Source organism: Xiphophorus hellerii, chromosome 12, assembly GCF_003331165.1.
Source record: "Xiphophorus hellerii strain 12219 chromosome 12, Xiphophorus_hellerii-4.1, whole genome shotgun sequence".
Lineage (NCBI taxonomy): Eukaryota > Metazoa > Chordata > Actinopteri > Cyprinodontiformes > Poeciliidae > Xiphophorus > Xiphophorus hellerii.
Window position 1 is genome coordinate 27,695,669 of NC_045683.1, and position 23,797 is coordinate 27,719,465.

Consider the following 23,797-nt stretch of genomic DNA (forward strand, 5'->3'; position numbering starts at 1 on the left):
ACCATCTTGAGATTCATAGAAAAGAAAACGTGGGGATAATTTGTCGCTTCATGGGTGTCATAAAATGTAGATGCCTTGGTCTCCGAGGGTCTGTTTAATGGGCTGCTGGTAGAGGCACATTGTGCCCTTGGTCGAATGTTATGAGGAGTTTTCAAAGGTTCTGAGCTTTACAGAGTGGGAACAGTGCAGCCTTTGATCTGTGCTGAAGATGTACAAGCCTTGGCTCTGCAATGACAACCAGCAATCGCTCAGCCCTCCCTCCCTCCCTCCACCCACTTCCATCCATACAACAACTCCCCTCCCACCACAAAGTCCTGTCTAGGAACAATGGACACAAAAGGCTGCGGGTGCTATAGCGACAGAAGATCTGTCCTTCCAATGCCAGGGCCTGGGAGCTGCTGTACCCTCGTAAATCACCTGCCTAACAATGAGCTTTAGTTTTTAGCTGACCCCCTCCCTCAGTCATCTCCTGTCTTCTCCATCAACAACTTTCTTGCCTCCTATAACTCCCCTAATCACATTGTTAAGAAAGTGTCCCCTTTGTTTATTGTTGTATCGCTCACTGTTCCCATATCCCTCCAACAACACTTTCTCCTTGTTATAAAGCAGCCTGCAGAAGTCATCCCAACAGTGTCTTACAGTAAAATAGGCTGCTTATTGCTCTTGGTTGTGTCAAATTATTTCTCACCATAGTTCAAACCTACTACAACACTTAGGAAGCAGCGTTGAACAATGAAAGACTTGTGTTAGTCTGCAAAGACAGATGCACCTGAGAAAAACTAAGTTTTATTGTAGGGTGGTTTGTCTATTAATTTGTTGGTGGACTAGTTTCTTCCCACAGCTCAATAAATTAGTGGTTCTTAAAAGCCCACTTGTACATGGTGTAATTTGCAGTGACAGTACCTCCTATGCCAGGGCTTTCTTAGACTTGAGGAAAAAATAAACCAAAAAAAGTAACTGCAAACATTTAGCCAACTTGACCAATGCTAGAGGCAAAACTGGTCAATCTTTTTGTTTTGTTTTGTTTTTCGGTACCTGAAGCTATGGTGAATAGGAAGACAGTCTGGGCCAAGCAAAAATAAAAAGAAGGAAGTATAACTATAATTATTTAAAGTTGGAACTTTCATGGACTGGATCTGAAGATGCTCCTCTGCCACAGTGTTGTCTGAAAAACCTCGGGTAGTTTTTCACCAGAAGCTAAATGAACTGCAGTCACATTTGAAAGTAGTTCATACTTTAGCGCTGTAAATGACGAGGCAGGGATGAAGAACATCATGTGGTACTACACATAGCTAAAACAGGTGAACCCCACAACGTCATTGAAACATGGATGAGTTAAGAACATGAAGTAGTTGAGGGGCAAAGTTCTCCCACACTTCAAAAACCCCCTTTAAAGACAATTCACTTCTTGGCCAATTTGCCAAAACACCCCTAAGGTTGTGTGCAAACCCACCAAAACTACAGAAAAGCAAAATGGCTGCCACTAGCTTACTTGCCATCCCTGATTCAACTTCAGCTCAAATCATTTTATTTCTAAGCCACCAATTCACAACACTTCACTGCAAGGCGCTTCAAAGAACTCAAGTCAATGATGGAGACAGATTCCAAGTGAAATGAGCACATTTTCAGTTGATCCAAGTTACCAAACGATGTGGTGAAGTTCAGTTTATTATTTAAATTGGTTAAAGCATTCTATCTGAAGAAGCCCAGCAGATTGGATCAAGTTATTGACTTGCAGCATTCAGTCCACCTGGGCCAGCATGTAGGGAATGTGGGCAGTTGCTTGCCCACTGTCTCTTTACAGCAATCCCTCATATTGAGCATGCACAAAACAGCAGTGGAATGGTGGAATTTTTTTTTCTCCGAAGAGTTTTTGCGGCGCTAGTGGCTCGTATTTTTTCGACAGTAGGCAACCGGGAGTCGAACCTGCGACGTCCGCGTCTTGGACTAAGGCCTCCAAACGTGGGGCGTGCTAACCCCCTGCGCCACCACAGCACGCCCCGAAACTTTCCCTTTTAACAGGTAGAAACCTCCGGCAAGTGCAGCAGGAAAACATAAATTGAAAGAGAAGATGGAAAGAAAGGCTTTGTGTCCTCTTTGTTGTTTATACTCCTCTAAAGAAGCCCAAACCTTCCTCCATCAAATCAGGTCTTGTCCTAATGATGATTTACCGTCATGCCATTTTGTCACAACTGCTTAAACCTATTATAATCTCTAAAAACATAAGCAGCATCAGTAGCTGCATGTTTTTCCTTTACGAGAATCTCTTTATGCACCAAACTAGATAATCAGTCGTGTTTAACTAGTCAAGGGCATCGCCTCAAGCTAGAACTTACAAACAGAAATGAAGATTGCTAATGTTTTTAATGGACGGCCCTGATAGTTTGGGTTTAAACTATAGCACATCTGTTTAAAATAACGTCCTTCTCCCTCACAAGACCACAGTGCCATCTGAGGAATGTGACCTGACCCTCTTCAGTGTCCGGCAGGATCGCTAAACAAGTCTGGATGACGAAAACAAAGTCAATTGAAAACAGTCTCACAACTTTATTGTTGGGCTAAAGGTGTTCTTCAAAGCACTGTATTAATTAGCCCCACACATATCTGTGTGACATTTTTACTGCGTGAATTACAAGCCTGTAAACGGTGAACAAAATGAGAAACAGAAGCATCAGTGCGGCTTGTTTTGGCTCTTCTTTCCACGGGTAAACTTGCACCTACTGAGCAGTGATACCAGATTCTGAGAAAGCAAACAAGACATGTATGAAAAACAAGCGTTTTTTATTTTACCCCAGTGTTCACTTTGCTGGAGTTCGTCTTGGAGCAAATACTACCTTAAATCCAAGTTTCTGGTAAATTCCAGCAGTCATGTAATCTAGGGAGCAGTTCTAATTAGAAAATACGGATGGATGTTTGTTTGGATGCCTGAGGCCAGATTCTTCATTTAAGGAACTTCCAACAGGCAGGTAAACTTACTAAAGGAAGTTTACCTGCACATTGCTCTTTTGAAATGTGCTAGTCCAGTGTTTCCCAACCCTGGTCCTCAAGGCGCACAGCCCGGCATGTTTTAGGTATTTCCTTGCTTCAGTCCAGCTGATTTCAATTGATGACTGATTAACAGGCGTTTGTTGAAGTGCAATCAGATGAATCAGGCACATTAAAGCAGGGAAAACCTCTAAAACGTGTGGGACATTATGCCTTGAGGACGAGGGTTGGGAAACACTGGACTAGCACATTTCAAAAGAGCAATGTGCTAAAAAAAACACCCAACTTCAGACAAAATCTTTGCAGAAGAAACAAGGACCTACAGGACCTTGCAGAAATATTCATGCCCCATAAACGTTTGCATATCTTCTACAATACAATCACAAACCTTAACCCACTGAGTTAATCGTCTAACAACCGATCATTTAGACATTAGATGAGTAGAAATGACTGTTACGTCGATAGAAAGTCCTGATTTACACATAGATAATTGTTGTTTATTTCAAAAGAGACAATGCACATCACATACTGTGCCAGAGTTAGAAGCTATAGAAGCTGGGTCTCCGCTGTAGTCCATACAGATTTGGTCTATTCATACCAACTCTGGTATTCATACCAAGCAAAACTACCTCCTGTTAGAATGATCCAAACTTAGTTAAAAACATGCAAAAGTACATAATCTGAAGCTAAAGGAGAGCTTTATTTAAATCAGCATGAATAACTAATTTTATTCTTCTTTAGCTGTGATATTGTGGTGACGTGTGTAGAAAAAAAAACAGATTTTTCTTCATTTGAAGTTAACGTGATGACATATTCATGCCACACTGACAGATGGAAACAATGAGCATTTTAATCTGAAGTGTCTGTACTGGCATAGTATCTCATTGATCGAGTAGGACCGGAGTTTTTAAAAAATGTTAAACAAGTCCTCAATGGTTATAACAACGGCAATTAAACCAGGATTGATGCATGTTAAAAGTCCTTGACTTGTACAGTACTTGCAGGTAGTGACCCTGGGGAATAGCTCATGTAGTAAAAATGTTGAGATTGGACCACCTAATTTATTTTAATATCTGTCATCAAGGCTAGTGAATCTCAGCTCAAACAAAAAAAAACAAAAAACAAAACATATACACAGCTTTTCTAAAAATTGTACAAGTTTAAGATCAAATACAGTGGACCACCGCCTATTCATGGTTAAGTATTAAAAACACAGCTAGGGAAGCTGAAATACCTGGGCATGATGCTACTCGACATGCTGTTGACTGGTGTGTTTGCAAAGCAGTCGATCCAGGAGTGCAAAGACTGGAGATCAGGAAGACTGTGGATGTTAGCTTTTGTGGAAGTGCTTAAGATTGATTCCACTGTGAGTGTTAATGCATACTGAGATCATTTTGGCAGTTACAGGCAGGTACAGGTGTTTTTAGAGGGGGTCTCAAGTGTTCATGAATTTCACAGGACAGCCGTCTAGCAGAGGCACTCGGACATGTTAACGTTGGTAGTTTTACTGTGACTAAATGTGAAAAGGCACAACAGGTATAAATACATTTGTGAGGCAAAATTAGAAGCAGGAGTTTTAAATTCCTGGCACAGTTGCTGATTACGAGCAACGAAGGAATAACCTAATTCATTAGAAAAGTCTGAGTTAAGCAAAAGGAATTACTCCGAAAGTTTTGCAAAAACATGGTCTTTAGGGCATAAAACAAATGTTTAACTTGCATAATTTTAACATACCCTTCAGCGGTAATCCATCAAGATTATAGAGACTCCATAACAGGGAGAGGTGTCTAAAATAAATTCCGTGTGTGCCATAACGTCAGATAAGCTCTCATTGTGTGTGTTTGTGCCTCACTGCTTGTCCTTGTTACGCAAGGGGAAAAAAAAAAAAATCTAATCTTGTTATGGGTGTACGACAAATCTTGATGTGCGAATATATTTTTGCAATATAAAAACTGAAAATAGAGCCGCCACTGATGTGAAGTGATGGCGTTTAAATAGAGTTTTATCCCCTGAAATTAAGCTAAAATTGCCTTTTCGGAAGACAAAAGCCGCTAATAGATGGGACCACAATCCTCTGCGATGCTGACGAGCCAGTTTTTTCGAGTGGAAAATAAAACATGATGGTAAAAGTCATTAGATAAGGGCTTTCTTTCTTACTTTCTTTCTGACTGTGTCATTGTTAGAATAAGAAGCAGTCAGTCAAAGCAGATAATCTTTCTCTGGAGGCTCTCGCAATTGTAAATAACTCTGGTCTTGTGACCTGAACACAGTGCAGTGATTGTTTCAGAGAAGATGGAGCAGCAAAGGCCAGTGTTGTCGTCGTCTTTCCTTTTCAGAACCCTTCTTTGTATTTGGTCGGATATTTTTTTAACCTCATGGTTAGACCTCAACAGCCAGAATAAGCGGCGCCTTCTCGGCAATGAAAGCGATTTGGAATTAAACTACACTGTCGAGACTGATTACAATATCCACATTGTTGTATGTGGTAACCATGCAGCACAATTTGTTTTGGCTTTTTGTCCTTTTTCCTCTCAAACTTCTTTTCCTCCATCCTTCTGCACATCTGCCGTCATTAACGGAAGCGGAAAACGTGATGTTAACAGATGTAGCTTCACTGGAGGTGTCTGGCTGTCAGCTCGCGTCTTGTTGCTGAACATTAACCTTTCTACCATCTGTTTCACACCATACATCTCGACAGCGTACAGCAGATTGCAAAGGCTTTCGTTCCAGCTCCAGCAAAATTCATACACCCTTACTTTCGTACCACTTCTGTTACCGGGCAAGACTGAAAATAATTTTTTTTCCCTTCCTGTTCCTACTCTCTTGCTAATTCCTGGAACAGATGAAATAACGGAAACTGTAAGACCGATCTATTTCAGTCACTCGGTGTATTTAAGCATTCTTTTCAGCTCAATTTAGTGCACTAAAATCCAATTAGTGCCTTTGAAAATATTTTTGAGCTTTTTCGTGTCTCGCTCTGTCACATTCCAGCCACGAACTCCAATGTATATTAAGGGATTTGCTTTGGTAAAGAAACATGAAGTAGATGAAATGGAAGGTATGGAAGAGGATAGGGGCCACCGAAAATAAAAAATAATTTAAAAAAGTCTGCTGTTTTTCTCTGAATTCTGAGTTTAATTGACCATCTAAAAAATAAATCACTTCAATCGGACATGTTCTTCCAAAAACTAAGCTCTCCTCCTGCACAAACTCGCATCTCAGCCATTGAAGCTGGTTGCTCCCCGGTGTCCAGGTGCTGCCTTAAAGTCAGATTTCTGAGGACAAAAATACTAATTTTGAGATTAAAGTCATAATTCAAAGGGAAAATTGGAATGAAGAGAAAAAAAACTGAGAACAAAGTCAAAACTCTGAAGAATGCATTTACATCAAAACTGTAACCTGTTTGAAAGTGTGCCAAGTAGAAAGCCATTGTTAGATAAGACCCAGATAAAAAGAAATCCTGATTGCTATAAACCATATAGGGAACATAGCTAACATGTGGGAAGAACGCTGCTTCAGTCAAATGAGCTCAAAATGTAACTTTACGGCTGACATGCTAAGCCCTGCATGTGTCAGATTCCTGTGGCGTGGCAAGCGTTTATAAAGCGTAGGGGGAATGTGGATCGTCTGGATAGTGGCTGAATGGACCGCATCAGTTATCTCAGGTATAGCAGGTACTGTAACTGCTTCTGTGTATATGCTGCTACACAGAAGTTTCTGGAAATACTGAGATTGAAAGCTTAGAGTATATTTGGGTGAGGACTGTTTTCTGATCGATTGGTCTTACTCAGCTCTGGGGAGCTTTCATCCTCAGCTGAGTTCTTTGGCCCTTCCTTAACCAATTCATCTTCATCCTTATCATGTCTGACTTCTTCCTCACTCTGTTCTTCCTCTCTTCCATCCAGTTGTCTACATTTATTCTTTCTGTTTCTTACTGTTACCGTCTGGCAACAGGACAGTGTTAGCAGCACAGGGGTTGCAAGAAATAGTACTTACTCATGCTTACATCTACAAAAACAACACAAAGCCCTTTGTGGTGAATATGTGCTACTCTTCCTGCTGAATGTGTGCTCCTGAAGCAGCTCAGACAGATTATGCTGGGGAGAACGACTTTGGCCCGACGCCTGTCATATCTATCAACCTAGCTACTTCACCTCAGTGATAAACACAGTTAGAGAGGTAGTGGCCAATCAACAGCCCATCTTGCAGACACTGAGTGACGGCAGTATAATTTTTATTTTTTTTTAAAGACTTGAGACTGGCAGAGCGGTTCATCTTCTATCCAAACTCAAAATGTACAAGTAAAGCAACAAAGGAAACGTATTGCATACATGAGAAAATGTGGAAAAAATACTGGGCTTATGAATATTTTGCAAGGCACCATAAGGATGCACATTCGTATGTTGCCCGTAAGAAGATAAGGACTCGTACATGAAGTTGCATGATGTAACCTGATGGGTTTCTCACTGTATTCTTTACAGTTGTGCATAAAGAGTTGAGTATTCATGTGACTTAACATACTGTATATGCTTTCAGTGTCTTCTCTTCCCCCCTTCATATAGTGAAAATTCAGGCTGTGTTGACAAAAGCTTCTTGGAGGAAAGATGAGACCAAACAAGCCTTTGCTTTAAGCCTGTGCTCTAAAAGAGAACAGAGATCGTCAAAAGAATTGCAACAATGTAAAACACATTCATATCAAAAGAAATAATATATAAATATTTTAGCACTTAAGAGTCCTGCATAAGCTATTGGGGATGTTTTAAATTCATTTGTTGGAGGCCCTGTGGATCCCAATCACAGCTTTCTGCTGATTCTGGCTGATTGCGACTTTGAAACATTCCTTTATGTAATTTGAGTTTTCAGATGATGAATCCTGACGGCTCTGTTGACCCATTGACTTTTCTGCTTGTAAGTTGAAGGCCATATCTCTACTTTTTGGAATGTAGCAGGGGTTTCATAGTTAAATACCACTCCACTACAAACCATGTGCATTATCTTTGGTTTCAAACCCTAAATTTATTACATGGTAGTATCAGTTTCCTTCAAAAGACATCGAGTAAGTTCAGATAGCTCCACCTCATAACAAAATGTAACATAATCTTGGTGTGCACATGGTGCAGTGCAGAGGCACTTTCAGATGGGCAATACAACAAAGACACAGAGGCTTCCCTCACAACTCAGGAAAAAGGTTCTGAAGAGTCAAAGATTAGGCTTGGATTGTAAAAGTAAAAACCTCAAGAAAGGAAGGAAGGAAGCAAGGAAGGATGCCACAGGAAAGGTCAAAGGATCTGTAGCAGTAAATGGTCTGTCCTTACGACAATCTACAGATCTAGACTTCAGGTCACAACAAACGGCTTAGAAAACCAACCCACACCACTAAAAACACAGTAAAATATATTTATAGTACAAGCGTCTGTAGCCACTTAGTTCAAAGAAGTAGACAAAGAGCCCGGCGTCTACATGTGGAAAAATAATAGACTTCAAAACCCAACATTTAGAAAAAGGAGATGGGCATTTCTAAAGTACACATGTGCAGATTAATAGGGAATCCAGAGAGCAATGCTGCTCCTTGCATCTGTTCTCACCAGTATTGCCCTGGGTACATAATGGATTTTTAAACAGTTATGAAAATCACTCTGTGTTTAAGTGGCGCAAATGGAAAGCGATACTGCAAATTGCATAAAAGAAAGGACTTTAGGGGGCGGGCGATGGTGGCGCAGGGGGTTAGCACGCCTCACGTTTGGAGGCTTTTGACTCCCGGTCCCGGCGACCTTTGCCGCATGTCTCCCCCCCCCTCTCCTCGCCCTCTTTCCTGTCTGCCTACTGTCGCAAAAAATACGAGCCACTAGCGCCGCAAAAACTCTTCGGAGAAAAAAGTGGAAAAAAGAAAAAGAAAAAAGAAAGCTTTTTATCTAAGGGTACGAGGGTTGCTTTATTAAAATGCTCCTCTGCTGTCGAATTCCTGTTGCTGTTGTCGAAAGCAAAGAGATCTAAATGTAATGGTGCATGGTGAGCCAGGGCTTTCATTAGGAAGAAATGAAGCAGTAACATCCTGGGACCTAAAACAGTGCTGCCAAGCTCGTGGAATGTGAAACCTCAGCCGTTTCCCCCCCCTCCTCTGTTTGCCATTTTCTTTGTTTTCGTCTTAGACCAGTCATCCTTTCTGCTCGCTCTCCTGTCTTTTCAACCGTCGCCTCAGAGTTGTCTTTGGTTGAGCTTCCACCGGCATTATTAGATTAACATTCCTGCTCGGTCTCGGTCACAGGCACAGTTATTTGAATATGAATTCTGTCACGTACATCCGAGCTCTCCCTTATATCAAGTGCAGCGAGAAGAGAGTCTCAAAGAGGTTTTGAGAAAAGGAGCTGTGTGTGTGGAGGGTGTAAAAATTTGCAGAGTAGCTCGTGGGATGCCTTCGATTCAATAGGGGCAACTTTTGTTTTGTGTGCGAGCCCCAGTCCCTCTCCCCCTATTCTTTTTTCTCCTCTCTCTCCGTCTGTGCCAACAAGGGGGAGGGGTTGGCGGTCTGACAGACCGAGGCAACTGGAGAGCAAAGAGGGAGCTGGTCCCACCCCACTTGATGCCAGAGATAGAGGGGAAAGACATTTACCCAATCGGAGAAAGCTGCTACATTCCCATTCTCTGGGAGTCCTCTGTTCTCCCAACCTCAGAGGTGTTTCTTCCTTTCATGCCCAACTTTTCCGGTTGTGTCCGGGTCCAGATCCAGCCTCATATCTTTAACGGAGAGCCCGTGTTTGTTTGGAAAAGGAAAGGCTCTTACGCCGCCTTCAGTGTCTCATCAATTCACACATGAATAAAACATCTCTGTCAAATTAGAAATCCCTGTTCTTTCTCAGCTCTGTCTGACCTGCCACAGACAGAATTACATTAGAGCAAGGAGATTTTTCTTTCAAAATAAAAGCATTTAGTTGAAAGAAGCAGATGACGATTTGCGTGGTGCCTGAAAGACACAGCAAAAAATGTTTATTAAAGCAAAAATACATAGGGTAAATTCATGCAAATTGTCCTAAATACCAGTATTTACGAATTAAATATTACACATATTATGTAGAACATTCTTGTAAGCTGCATGTTTCTAGTGTTGTAGTACTACACCAACTATTTTTGCAGATTTTGGCGCTCTGATCTGTAACAGATCTTCATTGGTATATTCTTGCAATTTTGCCTGGCTGTACTAGTTTTATACATTTAAACTATATTTGAGTATTATAAATTAATTAAAAATCTATTGTAGTATAAGGTAAAGTTAATTTAAAACCACAGGTATGTTAGAATAGTGACTACAACATTTGCATTGTTTTAATTTAAAAAAGGGTGGATTGACACTCTGTATGGGATTTGAATTATTATATGTATAAAAGTTTTTGTTGCAGTAAAACAAAATTACATTAATACTGGTCTTATAAGTATTTTTGCTGGTCCCTAACACAGTACCGTAATTAAATATAGAAAATATATGGAAAAAATTTTAAATTATGCAACATAGTAAGTGATTCTTGTCCTCAACGAATCCATTACTTTGAAAAGTTTTGCTACAAATCATTTCATTAGTATAATTTGTGTGCAGTTTCTAGTTTCAACTCAGACCCAAGGATTTCGTTTCAAAAACAAAAATTACTTTTTATATTCTTTGAAATTTTTTTTAGCTTTCAGTAGGTGATTCCCAAATATTATGCTTTAATCTTTACAAAGGAAAAAGATGTCAAACCTTGGAAAAAGATTTCATGCCTTCGCTTTTTCCGTTTCAAAAATATTCAGACGCTTGAGGTACAAAATGTCTAAAGCACTATTGAACTATTTATGTAAATAGTTTATTTATTATTTATGTAAATAATACAAAAGCCAATAAAATGGAAAAAAGGCAAATTCATTCTCGTACTATGCTGATGGTTTATTTATGGCTCCTGTTCTAGGTTAGGCGCATCATCTTCGCAAAGTTCTCGGTCATAAACCCGCGTCGTACTTTATTTTGAAAAAGCACCGCCTCACTTCCTGTGCCTGTGCGGCTAACAGCGGGCTGCTTCACGCAGCTGAGCAGAGGATGGCTGCCTGCGTCTGAGCTGCTGCTGCCTCTGCGCTCACAGAGGGAAAACTCAGCGTAAATAAACAAGATAAACGTGACGAGTCGGAGAAGAGAGGAGGGAGAGGAGAACTTTTTCGAGAGGAGGACATATTTCTCACGCTGTTTCCCTGGAGGTTTCTATTTTATATATTTTCATTGAAATACACCTTTAAAAAAAAATCGAACGGGGGATTTTGGACCATGCCCGCTGAAGTAAAACAGGTTAGTGTCTGCCGCTCTCATTGTACCTCCAGCCTAATTGTTTTCCTTCTTAATTGTTTAGGCTGCACCGGGGCTGCTCACGTTTTTATCCTCCAGTCTCCAAGTTCCCGTTATTTTTTATTTTATTTTATGCGTTTCCCCCTCCTCACACACCACAGCTGAGAGATAATGAGATTTGTGGATGTCTTACAGGGGTAGCAGCATCCATAGTGCAACGCTTACACACGTATAGAGCGACTGCGCATCCATTCATAATGTACATAAGTGTGCGCTGGTCGTTTTTATAATAAACTGTTTGCTTGGATAAATATATAAATAGCCATCTCCATACATGTTTAGCAGCAGTGTGTGTGTGTGTGTGTGATTACTGTGAGTTTATGTGTGCCCTGACATCTTCAGAGGCTCAAACGTGTCATTGGCTCCTATAGAAGGATGGGGGAATGCTGTGAAAAATAGTTTCTTCAAGGCTCTGAATGAGCCCAGCTTGGGATTTATTGCTCACAGACTGTTGTACCAAACGTGTGAGAACTCCTTTTGTCTCCCACTTGCACAGATACCACGGGAATGTGCCATTTTTTTCCCTTCTCCTTCTTGCCATAGTGAGTTTGTTACCATGTCTGTGTGTGGGCGTGTGCGTACTAGGGCATGATGTGCATACATCACTGGAAGCAGTTTCCTCTGTTTGAAGAGCATCCACAAGGCAGCCTACACCATCTCACTCTTCTCTTTTGCCGCCAAGCTTGGCAGCGCTCAGCGGAGTTGACTCTGAAGTTAAAAAAAAAAGGAAGAAATGGAGAGAGGGAGAGAAAGTATGATTGAATAAGGTCAAGTTGTCATGCGGGGTGAGAGGGGCGGAGATGCCGAGCTCCTGTTTGACAGATAAAAACATTCTGTCAGCTTGCGCTGATAATGACTCTTTAACAGATGCTTCTGTGGTTGAGTGTTACCTGATGGCCGGAGGATAAGCTGGCCTTTTCTCACCTACAAACTCTGTGCTCTTTTTCGCCTCCAGGGCATTTATCAAACTTATATTGATAAGTTTCAAGTCTGGACTCGAGTGAGTGCAGAATGAACTGAAGGTGTGGGAAAAGGTGGGCTGTGTTAGGACACAGGCTGGGATCACGTGAATGAGACCAGAAGCACGTCAATCTTCAGCTGTGTCCCGGAGCGGGTCAGGTCCGGCTGTGTCCGTGACCCTCCACTCCCAAAGACTCGGATTGTATTCATGCTTCTTGCCCAGAGCAGCTTTGTGGTGTGACCTTTTCAACTCCGATGTACATTCTTCAGCTGGACCAGAGCTGCAGTCCACAGTCTCTTGGAAAGGCCTCAATGCTCCTTGTACTTTTTCTTTTTCACATTACAGACACAAAATTCTACTTGTTTTATTGTAGTTTTTTTTTCTTCTAATTGAACGACATGTGCAAACTACTACATTATTGTGATGTAAAAAATGTATATTTTTTATGAATATAAATTTGAAAAGTGTAGGTATCATCCCCTACATGAGTCAACGTGTCTCCAGCATCTAGAGACTGAACATTTTTGGCCAGTCAGTCAGATTGGATGATCAGCATGCAATCTAAAAAAAAATTACACCTGTTTTTATGCATTTCAGAGCACCACAACAATAAAAGAATATTTAACAAATAATTTCAGTCTCTTTCAGTGATAGATTGGAGGGCTACAGCTGTAATGACATGCATTTAGAATCCCACCAACAAAACCAGCTGCAAGTAGCTAAAATTCATGAGTCCTTGAAACATCCTCTAGAGACAATTATAACTGCCTATTTTGACAGTTCAAAACACCAAATATACCATAATATCCATCATTTCTCACAGGGGAAACAGTTTAAGTGCTACCACAGAAGTTAATTTTATCAGTCTTCTTTATCTCCACTCTTTTGAGTATAGCCAACTCACGCCAATAAATGGCTCTCCTGGATTGGCTGCTTTGCAAATGCCACCCAATAGTCGTCGTAATAGCAGTAATCGAGTTGTTTCAGTTGTTTCCTTTTCTTATGAATATTTTAGATATGCGCTATGAAAAGATCCATGAAGATTCAGATTTTCCACAAATAATTTGGAGTCAAGATCCACATGAAGCACCGCGAATAAGTGAATTCACAAATACTAATGCGCAGATAGGAGGGAGTCTGCTGTACTCCTAAACTGCAAGGAATTTCAAATGTAATCAAGTGAATATTTGTTGATTCTTTTATTGACTCGACAGAAAAACTACAAAAGTATTTTTGGTGTTGGTTAAATGCGCCGCTTGGAGTTTCTTGTAATCATAAATAATTAATCACAATTCTTATTGTACTCCCCCTCCGCCACAATAAATGTAACACTATAATGCCCCTCCCTAGCAGGAACATTCATTTTCAAACCTTGGAGGATTGCCCTGGAATTGTCCATCCATCCATTTCCCGTTGTGGAGGATGTGTTCAGGGTGATGTGAATCTGCCATACTTCCTGTGTCTCCTACATGGCCTGGGGAACATCTGGACTTTGTATGGCTGTCTTTTGTTTCTTCTCACCATTTTTCCATGAAGGAACAGATTTGTGGAGTCCAACATTTATAATGGAATTCAACTACATGCTGATTGACTTTATGTACTAATTCAGTTACTTCCCAAAACTCTTTTCTTCTAAGAAGATATGTATAATTTTCTTCCATCATACAGTATTCACTTCTTAGCTCTGGTCTATCACCCAAAATTCCCAATAAAACGCGTTGATGTTTATTGGGATGAGTTTAGGGGTTTTTAATATGTCTGCGAAACCCTATAAATGCCCCAAGATGCGTCAAACTCATCGTCCACATTGTTGTTTTGGGTGTCGTTCCCCTTCATGGAACTGGAGCTGAGCTCATTTGGATTCCTTCCAATTGTTCCCTTTATAGCGGTGATGCTCTGCACTGCCCCCTCAAGATTTTCATCCTCTAAATCAGTCGTTATCATCAGAGGAATATTGACAGCTAGGGAAATGAGACAAATACCGCTCTGCCTTGACCTTGTTTTAATGCTGCTGCGGAGCTTACAGTAAATTAGTTTTAGCCTACTGAAGATTACTGGATAGCCCACAATAAGTGGGGGAGCCAGCGCCAGGCTGAGTTAAAAATAAAGTGGCCTTTATTTGAGAGCTGCACCGGTAGGGTAGGGCCCCAGATCCTCTGAATTCAGCTGCAGAGGCTGAAGGACCTCAAGTTCATAAAAAATAGAAGAACAGATTTGTCGCGAAGGGATGGTGTGGGGAGGAAAACATTATGAATAATCCAGAAGTTGTCATCTTGCCAAGGCCTTTGCAAAACCTGACTTTACTTTCTCTCCACAAGCGAGAAGGACCCGTCTGAATAATAAAATAATTAATCTGTGATTCAGCCAAAGACCAAAGGAGGTCTTGTCTACAGGCAGCAGGGTATTGCCAGATTCCTGACAGCAAGCAGAGAGTTTTAGATGCAGCCACTGAGCACTCTACCCCGTCTCTCAGACGCTTTTTGATTTCTTACCGAAATTAAAAAGCTGTCACACACTTCTTTCTGCGGGGGTGTTTTTGCATGACAGCTCAAAGGTCCCCGCCTGTCTTTTTCCATTCCTTTCCTAGGGCCCCTTGTGTGACTGAAGAAGACGAGGCACGAATCAATATTTGAAGACATGTAGAGCATAAGGAGTGCCGGCGTTCTGGGATTGGGAGGTCACACAAGAATGATGCCAATGACCGGAAACATATGAGGGGCTTAATAGCTGCAGAGAGTCCATTATTGCACTGGGGGCTGGGTAGGCGATGGGGGTCTGCTGGAGTTGTGTTTGCTGTGGTGTTTTGGAGGCAAGAATGTTTTGATCATATGGTGCTGCAAGGCCCGGTGACTGGTTATACCAGATGGCATGGTACCCCATCGTACAGCCTTTTCATGCTTCCCATGTTTCTGATACCGTGGCTTGACATGTCACAGTATCTCCCACCACGCCCTTCATGCACACCACCTACCGCTTGTGATGTTTATTTATTTAATTTACAAGGAGCAAGCTGACACCATCTACATACATTCCATCTATGTGCATTGGTGGCAGGACCTAACCCACCATACATCAGCAGCATGGTGCACAATAAGGGGTTTACAAGATTTTGTAAGTATTTTTGGGAAAACTTAGAATTCCAGTTTTTCTTTCACAAATAACTGTTTTAAATAAGATGTTGTCTCTGGAGAGTATCCCCCAAGATTGACTAACCCTGGTTGTCTCAATCTCAGGGAGTGCTAATCTAAAGAAGGAGCAATAAAAGTGAACAATTTTTTTAAAAAATAGTGTAAAAAGTTTCATAAGCCTTAAACTGTGATTTTGAGAACTCATGTTCAGTGTAGAAATATCCAGTTCAGGTTGGATTTTGTTGTACATCAGAATTTAAGACTTTCCCCAGGTTTTGGACCTTTTAGCTTGGATCCAACCGACTAATACAGTACAGATCCAAATCTGTACTGTAGATCTCTAGTCCATTTGATCATGGACTAGAGATGATCAAATCCCTTTGAAAATGGCACTGATGGGAAGAGCTAGATGTTTTGGAGGCTAATGGTTAGCCAGGTGCTGTACAGTTCTTCTAAATTGTTTGTACGTTCTCTTTTTCTGCTGAGTACCCAAACTTAGAAATTTAGAAAATTCTTCCTATCTTTCAAACCTTGCGGCCAGTCAGAGCTTTAAAGAGGTGCGGCAAAAGCACATGAGGTGGATTAGCACTGCTGGCCAACAACTATTGGTGTCATGTAGGACATGTTACTGTGAAATATCATCTCTGTTTATTAATCTGCTAGCATGTCATGACAGTTACGAGGCTGTCGTATAGCAAAAGTATCTTTAGTTAGACGCCTCTTCAGATTTGTTGAAAGACTAACCACTACCAGAGACCGTTCCTGTACACAGCATCACCATCCCCAAAGATACGTTCAATGTACTTGGGTGATTTGAGTTACAACAGCATTTGATTTCCCTTTAGAATTTTGGCCTCGAGTCCACATGCACATGATGGACAACCTCACAGGTATGACTCTGTATGCTTTGTTGTGATCAAATGAACATGCCCTGAGGTTTTGGGATGTTACCTCGGGGTTATGTTTGCCGGAGGAGCAAAGGTCTTTGCCTCTTAGCGGTTGGAAACACAGAGCTCCATCATCCCCTCTGCCTTGGCTCTCATTCTGTCCATCCTAACCCATTTGGCTAGCTGACAGTGTGACCGATGCGGCCCTGCACTCCCTCCCTCACTGTCCAACCACTGGCAAGAAGCGTAATGCCCTCTCAGCTTTCATCATCACGCTGATGGAATTAGAAAATAGGTGAGTGGCAGTAAATTGGAGCTTGGGCTGCAGGAGATGGATACCTTCACACTGCTACCTTTGGAAGCAGTGCTGGGGAGAAGAAGAGGTGCATTAATGAGATGGGAGCTTATTATCTTGTCTGAGTGGCTGCTTTGGCTTTACCTGCTAAGATTTGCTTGTATATTGCATATACTATCAAGATTAGACACATTTATACTTCGTCCACAACTATTTTCCCTCTCCCTTGTGAATGACATCACTTAAGAGCAATTTTTTTGCACTTCATCCTTGGCAAGTTTGGCAAGTCCTTTACAAGAATATGCAGATAAGGTGTCAGACAATCCTCACAACAACAAACTCATACACATACACCCAAAACCTGGAGTCCCAAAAGGAACTAGGTTTGGATCATTAGCTTATTTAAACTGTTTTGTCTGTGGGCTACAGACACTGCAGCCTTGTTTATGAGGGAACGGGATTCACGATCCCCCTAACTATGTCCAACAAACAGCTTCCTATCTCTGATACTGGAAGCCAGCAGTGGCTGTGGGTGTTTTCGATCGGGTAGATAAGAAAGCCACTTGGCCTGGAGAAAGCGAGGGATGTCTCTGTCACTGTGATGGAGGAGGAGGAGAAAACTGGGGAAGCAGAACTCATCAGGCTCTCTCTGAAAAGCCCTGTTCAGGCCTGCTTTGAGGCAGTAATTGATGCAGTGATGATATTTTGTGATTGTTTATTAGACCAGAGTTATGACATGAAACAAACATTCAGATTTATACACAAAAACACTAGGATGGAGATAATCAGTTAATTGAGTTGAAGCTATAAAGAGCAAAGTATCTACCTTCCCCTTTCTGTTTCATCCTGTGCTACTCATTAGGAATGCTGCTGCTATTCAGGATCTTCATCAAGAGAGCGGATGGATTCTGGGCCTTTTTTTTTCTTCTTTCTTTTCAAAAGAACCAGGGCTTTCCTGATACTTACACAGGATTCATAAAGGCTCCACCCTTTATGTTCTGCTGCTGAGAACCCTTTCGAGGGGCCCTGAGGGGGGAACATCAGAGTATTCATAAAGCTTTCCTCAATCAGAAGTGCAAGAAACAAGCCCTTCTCTACTTCTCCCGTTCTCTTTTCAGACCCCATCTAGCAACATCTGCACCTTATTGGTCCTACATGGAGCGGGTGTGGGGAAGCCAGAGGTGGTTCAACCTTCTCTTCCATGTTTAGTCTAGAACCCTCTTTTGAGGGATTAGCCCACATCCTGTTACTTGGCTGGAAGCAGGCAGGGTAGCAGAGGAACCATTGATCCTCCATCATTGTACCATCTGTCTCAGAATGCCTTTTGGGATTATTGATTCCCTCCAACAGCTCTTCCGCAGGGATTCATCCCAACCGGAGGAGCATTCAGATGTCGTAATGGGCAACTTGCATACATCACCTGTCATTCTGTAATAATGTCTACCGTACATCTTAATTCTGTTGCTTGTTATTGTTGATGACAAGCAACAATAAATCCCTCCTTTTATGGACTATTTGGTTATCCACATCAACTTAATGTAGCTTGATCACAGGCTGTTTAAAACAACAAGCATCTTGTGTACTGTTCTCAACATAGAATGTGTGTTGAGCATTTCCCTTAAAGCTAGTGACCATTAAGTACAAGTAAAGTTGTTTTTAGCAACATCTTATCTGCATCAGATGCCATTGTATGACTTATTTGCTAATTAGACAGACACTGAAGGGTCAACTATGTATTGGCTCACTACGTTATAGTTTTTCCGCTATATTAACATTTTACGGTCATTACGGGGCTGTGACGGACTGACTGAAGAGGGTTGTTCTATGACTCATGACTTTGATGACATGCTAACAGCTCAATTTCTGGGCAGCAGAGACAATATTCCACAATAACATGCTAGATAACACAATTGTTGACGGTGTCATCTAACTGCAGAACAAAGACTTTGAATTTGTGATTTTGAATTTAAGCTTTTTGCGTTTAATCTCAGGCATAACTCTAGAACATGTTGTGGAACAGTTGTTTTCATGCGAGTCAAAGATTTTAATCTATGATGAGCTGATAATTCCATCTAACAAGGTAAAATGATACACAATGTGGGAATCAAGAGAATGAGCTCAAGTTTTTAAAATGTTTTTTGCAAAAACCAAGAAACCCTCATTTTTTGTCACGATTCACAACCGTTTCCTTGACTGGTATCGTTAATGATTCTTCAGTCAGTGTAGGACATCCAGTCCAGTTTTGACCAGGACTGGATTGTGTCTGTTGTCATTGGGACCATCTTAAAACGACACAAGCCAAAGACTTGAAAATTATTCAATTTATCAAAATACATGTTTCATAAACTTCAAAATTAGGAAATGATCTAAGTTGGGATAATTCACATCATTTAGATGTTTAGCAAGACGTCATCAAAACTGACGCAATCTGTTGAATTTGTACCGATCCTTCAGTTTCACGGAGGTTGCTAGCTTTAAAGTCATTAGCAGCTAATAGGTAAAGAGTCTTTTGCAGCGTACCCAAATTGCTGCTCCACGGATGACTAAATGTGGTAGAGATTTCTCCAAACCCTTGTCCACACAACAAGGCAAAGAAAGACCTACTTCCTGTCTTAGTTCAAAATTAGAATTTGAAACTTAGATGTAAGGTTTCAAGTGTCAAGTTTAAAGCTAATAATAATATCCAACACTTTACCAGTAACTTGCTGCCAGTAGTTTGATATCTCTACTTGTTGCTTTTCATTTGAAAAGCTACATTAGCGATTTTAACTGAAATCAACATATTTTTGACCTATTTTTGTTTTATTGCTAGATTTTTAACCAGCAGTTCCACTCAGTGAGGAAATTTGAATCGTTTCCATTCTATTTTTAGCCGGATCTCACGAGAACCAGAATATGAGAAACCAGGCTGCATTTGGCTTTGTCACGCTCACTCAGAGTTCATTCGAAATCCCTGTTGGGTGTCTGAAGTGAGATCTGTCCGTTACTGACCCACGGGTCCTTCAGTTGCGCTGATGAGGCCCCAGCTCTTCATTAAAATGCTGCTCTTTAACTCACAACATGCAGACCCTGCTGTAACCGTCTGCAGCCCTGAGTTCAGAGGGACGAATAAAAGCGACTGGTCGAGAAGGATGGAGGGGAAAGTCCAAACCACTGTAAGCTGATCAGCCTTTGCTGAGTAGCGGCCTCAACGCCAGCCAAAACTCTGCCGACAAACAAACATTGTGCTGACCAGTAGCAGGAGTTCAGCCAAACCAGAAAAAGAACCTCAGAAAAAACCAAAAAACGTGAACAAGTTTCTGGTATTTCCAGCTCTACAGTTGCTCCATTATGACAGCTTAACTATTTTTTTTCTTGTTACAAATGAAGCACTTAGACTGTTCTCTGTCATATGCCATTAAAAATGCGGGCTCATCATTGTGTCCCGCATCGCCTCGTAATCTCCAGATATGCGCAGAGCGCGCTCCCAGAGGAGCCGCTGGTGAACAGCGAAGTGATGCGCCTCTTTTTGCATCCCACAAGGCTTTATTGAGCCGTCTAATGAACCTCTGCTGTTCGGTGCCGGGGCTTCACAAAAATACCATCGCATCCTCCCTCGTATGGAACTTGTTTGGAATGAGCAACGGGGCTGTGAAGTGGAGTGCGCTGCCACGCTGGTCTGTGCCAGCCAGGTCTGTGGATACAGAGGGACAGATGCCAGCCGTCATCAGAAGGTTTAACACTCGTTGCGCTAGATTGGACTGCGTACAACCTCGGCCCCGTGGCGTCTGCTTTAAGAGCTGCCAGCATCCTGGTGCTCCAGACAAGCAAGCTTTTAGTTTAGTAATAGAACATGGTGTTCTAACATGGTGTGGTCTTTTTTTTTGAAGAGGAGATGGTGGAAAGACAGAAAGAAGAGGTTGTAAAAGAATTAATTTACATTTCAGTTGGAACAACTCACTTTCTTTCTGCTGTCATAATTCTTTGCTTGATTAGTGGAAGTCACACCCAAGGGTATGACTTCACAACCATTGCTCTCTCAACAAAGAGAGAGCAATGGTTGAGTTTCTTTTTGACATATTACAGTTCATTCTAGGGGATATATTGTTGTTACGTAGAGGCTTTAATTACAGTTTTGGCTTTTTGATGAGCTTTTATCCAGATATTGTCAGAGAGTGAAACTCTATTAGCTATTGAACTACCAAAGCTCATTGTTTCCCATCATTTTTATGGTGTATATGTCAAAAAAGACAGCGGGAAAAGAAAAACAACCACCTTGAGCCTCTGGAGTTCTGTCAGCATGTCTTTGTAGACTTTGTGAACTGAAAAAAAGACATTTGTGCAGATATAAACTTGAAATGTGTTGTTTCTGAATCATACCCAGGTCTGTCACACTCCATGCTTTCTTAACTGAACAAGACTGGGCCTCACCATAACACTCCAACAGGTATTTATTTCCCTATGGCTCTTTTAGGTTGCTGTTGGTTACCAAGCCGCTTTCCTAGGTTCCTTAGAGATTAAATGAGGGGGGCTCAGTTTAACAACATCATTGGTGTGCAGTGGGGGTTTTTTTGTATTTCTTTTCATTTCTTCTTCTTTGTTGTACCTCCCCAAACTTGGGATGTGTGGAAAAACGTGCCATAAACCCGGCAAAGTCTCAGGAGTTAAGCAAATAAAGCCTGTTGACACAGACCTCCTTGAGTTCCTGAATTCTTTCCATCATATTCTGGTACAGTTAAGAAAGGCCTAATCCAATCAAAACCATCCTCTGCCTGTTTTGTGCTCAGCCTTTTTTGAATGTGACTCCACGTCCAGCTGCAGTCTGTGTTTTTCCGGCCTCAACGGAGCACGCAGCGGTGAAGGAGGTGGGCGAAGGTTTTGGGGGCGGGGGTGGTTTTGGGGTCACGAGCGGCTACATTCCAGACTTGCATTGTCAGATGGGAGCACTTTAGAACTGAAACATTCCAGCTCCCAGCTTTAACTCACCTCCGCTGTTTTCCACATACCACTTCTCCTTGGCCCCGAAACGCTGTGGGTAATTGCGACTGTCAGTGACGGGTCAGAGGAACGCTGATCGATGCCCCTCGTCGTGCAGCGCTCAGTCGTCGCTTAACGGTGATCCACAAGTCATGGGAGACCCTCTGTCCAAGTGCGGACCCTTCCTCTGACCGCTCATGTTCGCACGTTGTTCGTGTTGTGACTTTGACACGGCCTTGTTAAAATCTTTTACTGTTAATGGTGATGAAAGCATTGTGCGAGATGAGTGCTTTACTGCCTGCGGTAATTGCCCACAGAGATCTCAGATCCTCACAAAGAAGCGAAGGGTCACGTAGCGAGTTGGGGGAGAAGCTGTAATTAAAATGTATTAAAACGTGTGTGTCACTGCTGGCAAGTCAGAGACCTGGTTGTCCAAATTCCAAAATCAGCCCATTTTAGCTGTCAGGTGTCAACAGAGAAACTAGATTATCAAACGGATTCAAAAAGCTTTCCTGCACATTAACAAGCTAATGCAAAAGCTTTAGTGCCAAGCTGAATGTTAATTTTGTTTTATTCCTAATTTTCTGTTCCCAAACTCCTTTTTTTTAATGAATTTCAGATTTATTGGGATTTTATGTAATAAACCAACTCAAGGAAAGATGTCATTGTAATTAGGAAAGAAGTAGTGGATGGTTTTTGAGATTTGGTTTCAGGAAAGTGTGTTGTGTAGCTTTGTTTAACCCCCTCGACTCAGTACTTTGTTGAACCAAAGCTCGTCTTAAAACCCATCTATTTTATTTGGCTTTCAACTCTAGCAGGATCTAGTTTTAAATTGTATGTTTTTGTTTTTAAACTGTAAGTTTTTATTTTATGTTTATTGTTATGTTGCGTTTTGATGTACAGCACTTTGTATCAGCTGTGGTTGTTTTAAAGTGCTTTATAAATAAAGTTGGTATGGTATGGTATGGTAACCACTTTGGTATCAAGAGGCAGAAATTTTTGCCCGTTTTTTTTTTTTCTTTAAACAAAACAGCTAAAGATCAGTTGGATTGGATGCACAGCATCTGCCACCGATTCCCAGTTGGATTTGCATCTGAACTTTAATTGGGCCATTCTAACACATGGATATGCTTTGATCTAAATCATTCTTCAAGGTTTTTTTTTTCCAGAATTTCCTTCTTCTGGCTTTCTTTAAGCATAGTTTTCTTCTGACAACTCTTCCATAATGAAGGAATGGCTGTCTCATTGTTCGACTAGAATTTTTCTGACGGATTTCTGAAGACATTTGGTTGCACAAGATTTTATTTAGGGGTATGAGAGAAACATACAACGGCGTTCGGACCATTGGAGATGGAAATTGGAGTAAATTTTCGGCAGAGAAAAATCATCTTTTCCAGAAAAAAATGAAAATTTCTGAGTTTCAAAAGTTTAACATTTTCTTCTTTTGAAATAGAAGTTTCTACGTTTTTTCTAGAAAATTTTAAAGATTTTTTTGGTGTGAATTTACTCTTTTGTTCTAACTACAATGGCTCTAATGCGCTACATAATTTTTTATTTATCTCAAAGGAATATTCGGTCATCCAAGTATTCTTTGAGTCTCAGATGGTGATGCTGTGTTGCAGAAACGATCTTCAGTAGCAGACAGTCTTGCAACCAATCTAAAGAGGCCTCTCACTGTTGCTCTATGACAGTCTCATAACCTCATGTCCTTTTGCCGCTCCTCTTTAAACGTCTACTTGAATGCTTAGAAAGAGGGGCCGAAAGGCGTTGGAGTTGAGAACATGATTCTTGCCCGTTATGATCAATGGAAGATAGTTTGAACTTCGTCCTTTTCTCTGTTTAGTCCTTCTCTGCAATTCTAGCTCCTCTGGAATTTAGGTTTATTTTCAGGTGTCATTTGATATCTAGAAATGCTAATTAACTGCTCCTATATGTTACAAAATAATAATAATAATGTTGCCATGATTATGCGTAAAAAAATTGGCTGAAGTAGAAAAAAACAGATAAACCAAATGGAAATATCTTCCGTTTTTCCAACCAACCTTTCTGGAATGGGGTCACCGAATCAGCTCTGTGTGTTGGCTACCAAATCTTTGATACTGCTTTCAAAGGGAAGGGTATTGTCCCATGCCATGCTGTGGTGTGGAAATCACACTGAGAACGTGCACAGAGGCCAATCTGAAATGACAGTTCCCTCCACCCATTCTGTAAAATCAGAGGTTT

At 41.2% G+C, this 23,797-nt stretch overlaps 1 protein-coding gene across 9 annotated transcripts in view; it reads left to right on the plus strand.

Moving 5' to 3' along the window:
• arvcfb (ARVCF delta catenin family member b) overlaps positions 1-23,797 on the plus strand; it is a 270,673-nt gene that overhangs the window by 130,604 nt on the left and 116,272 nt on the right. The window contains exon 1 of one of the 9 annotated variants that reach the window (XM_032578553.1): positions 11,027-11,290. The exons of the other annotated variants lie outside the window; for them this stretch is intronic. Within the exon in view, the coding sequence (XP_032434444.1) occupies positions 11,270-11,290 (21 nt within the window). The 5' untranslated portion in view covers positions 11,027-11,269. Of the gene's footprint in view, positions 1-11,026; positions 11,291-23,797 lie in introns of those variants that run through there. 9 annotated transcript variants of the gene reach the window in all.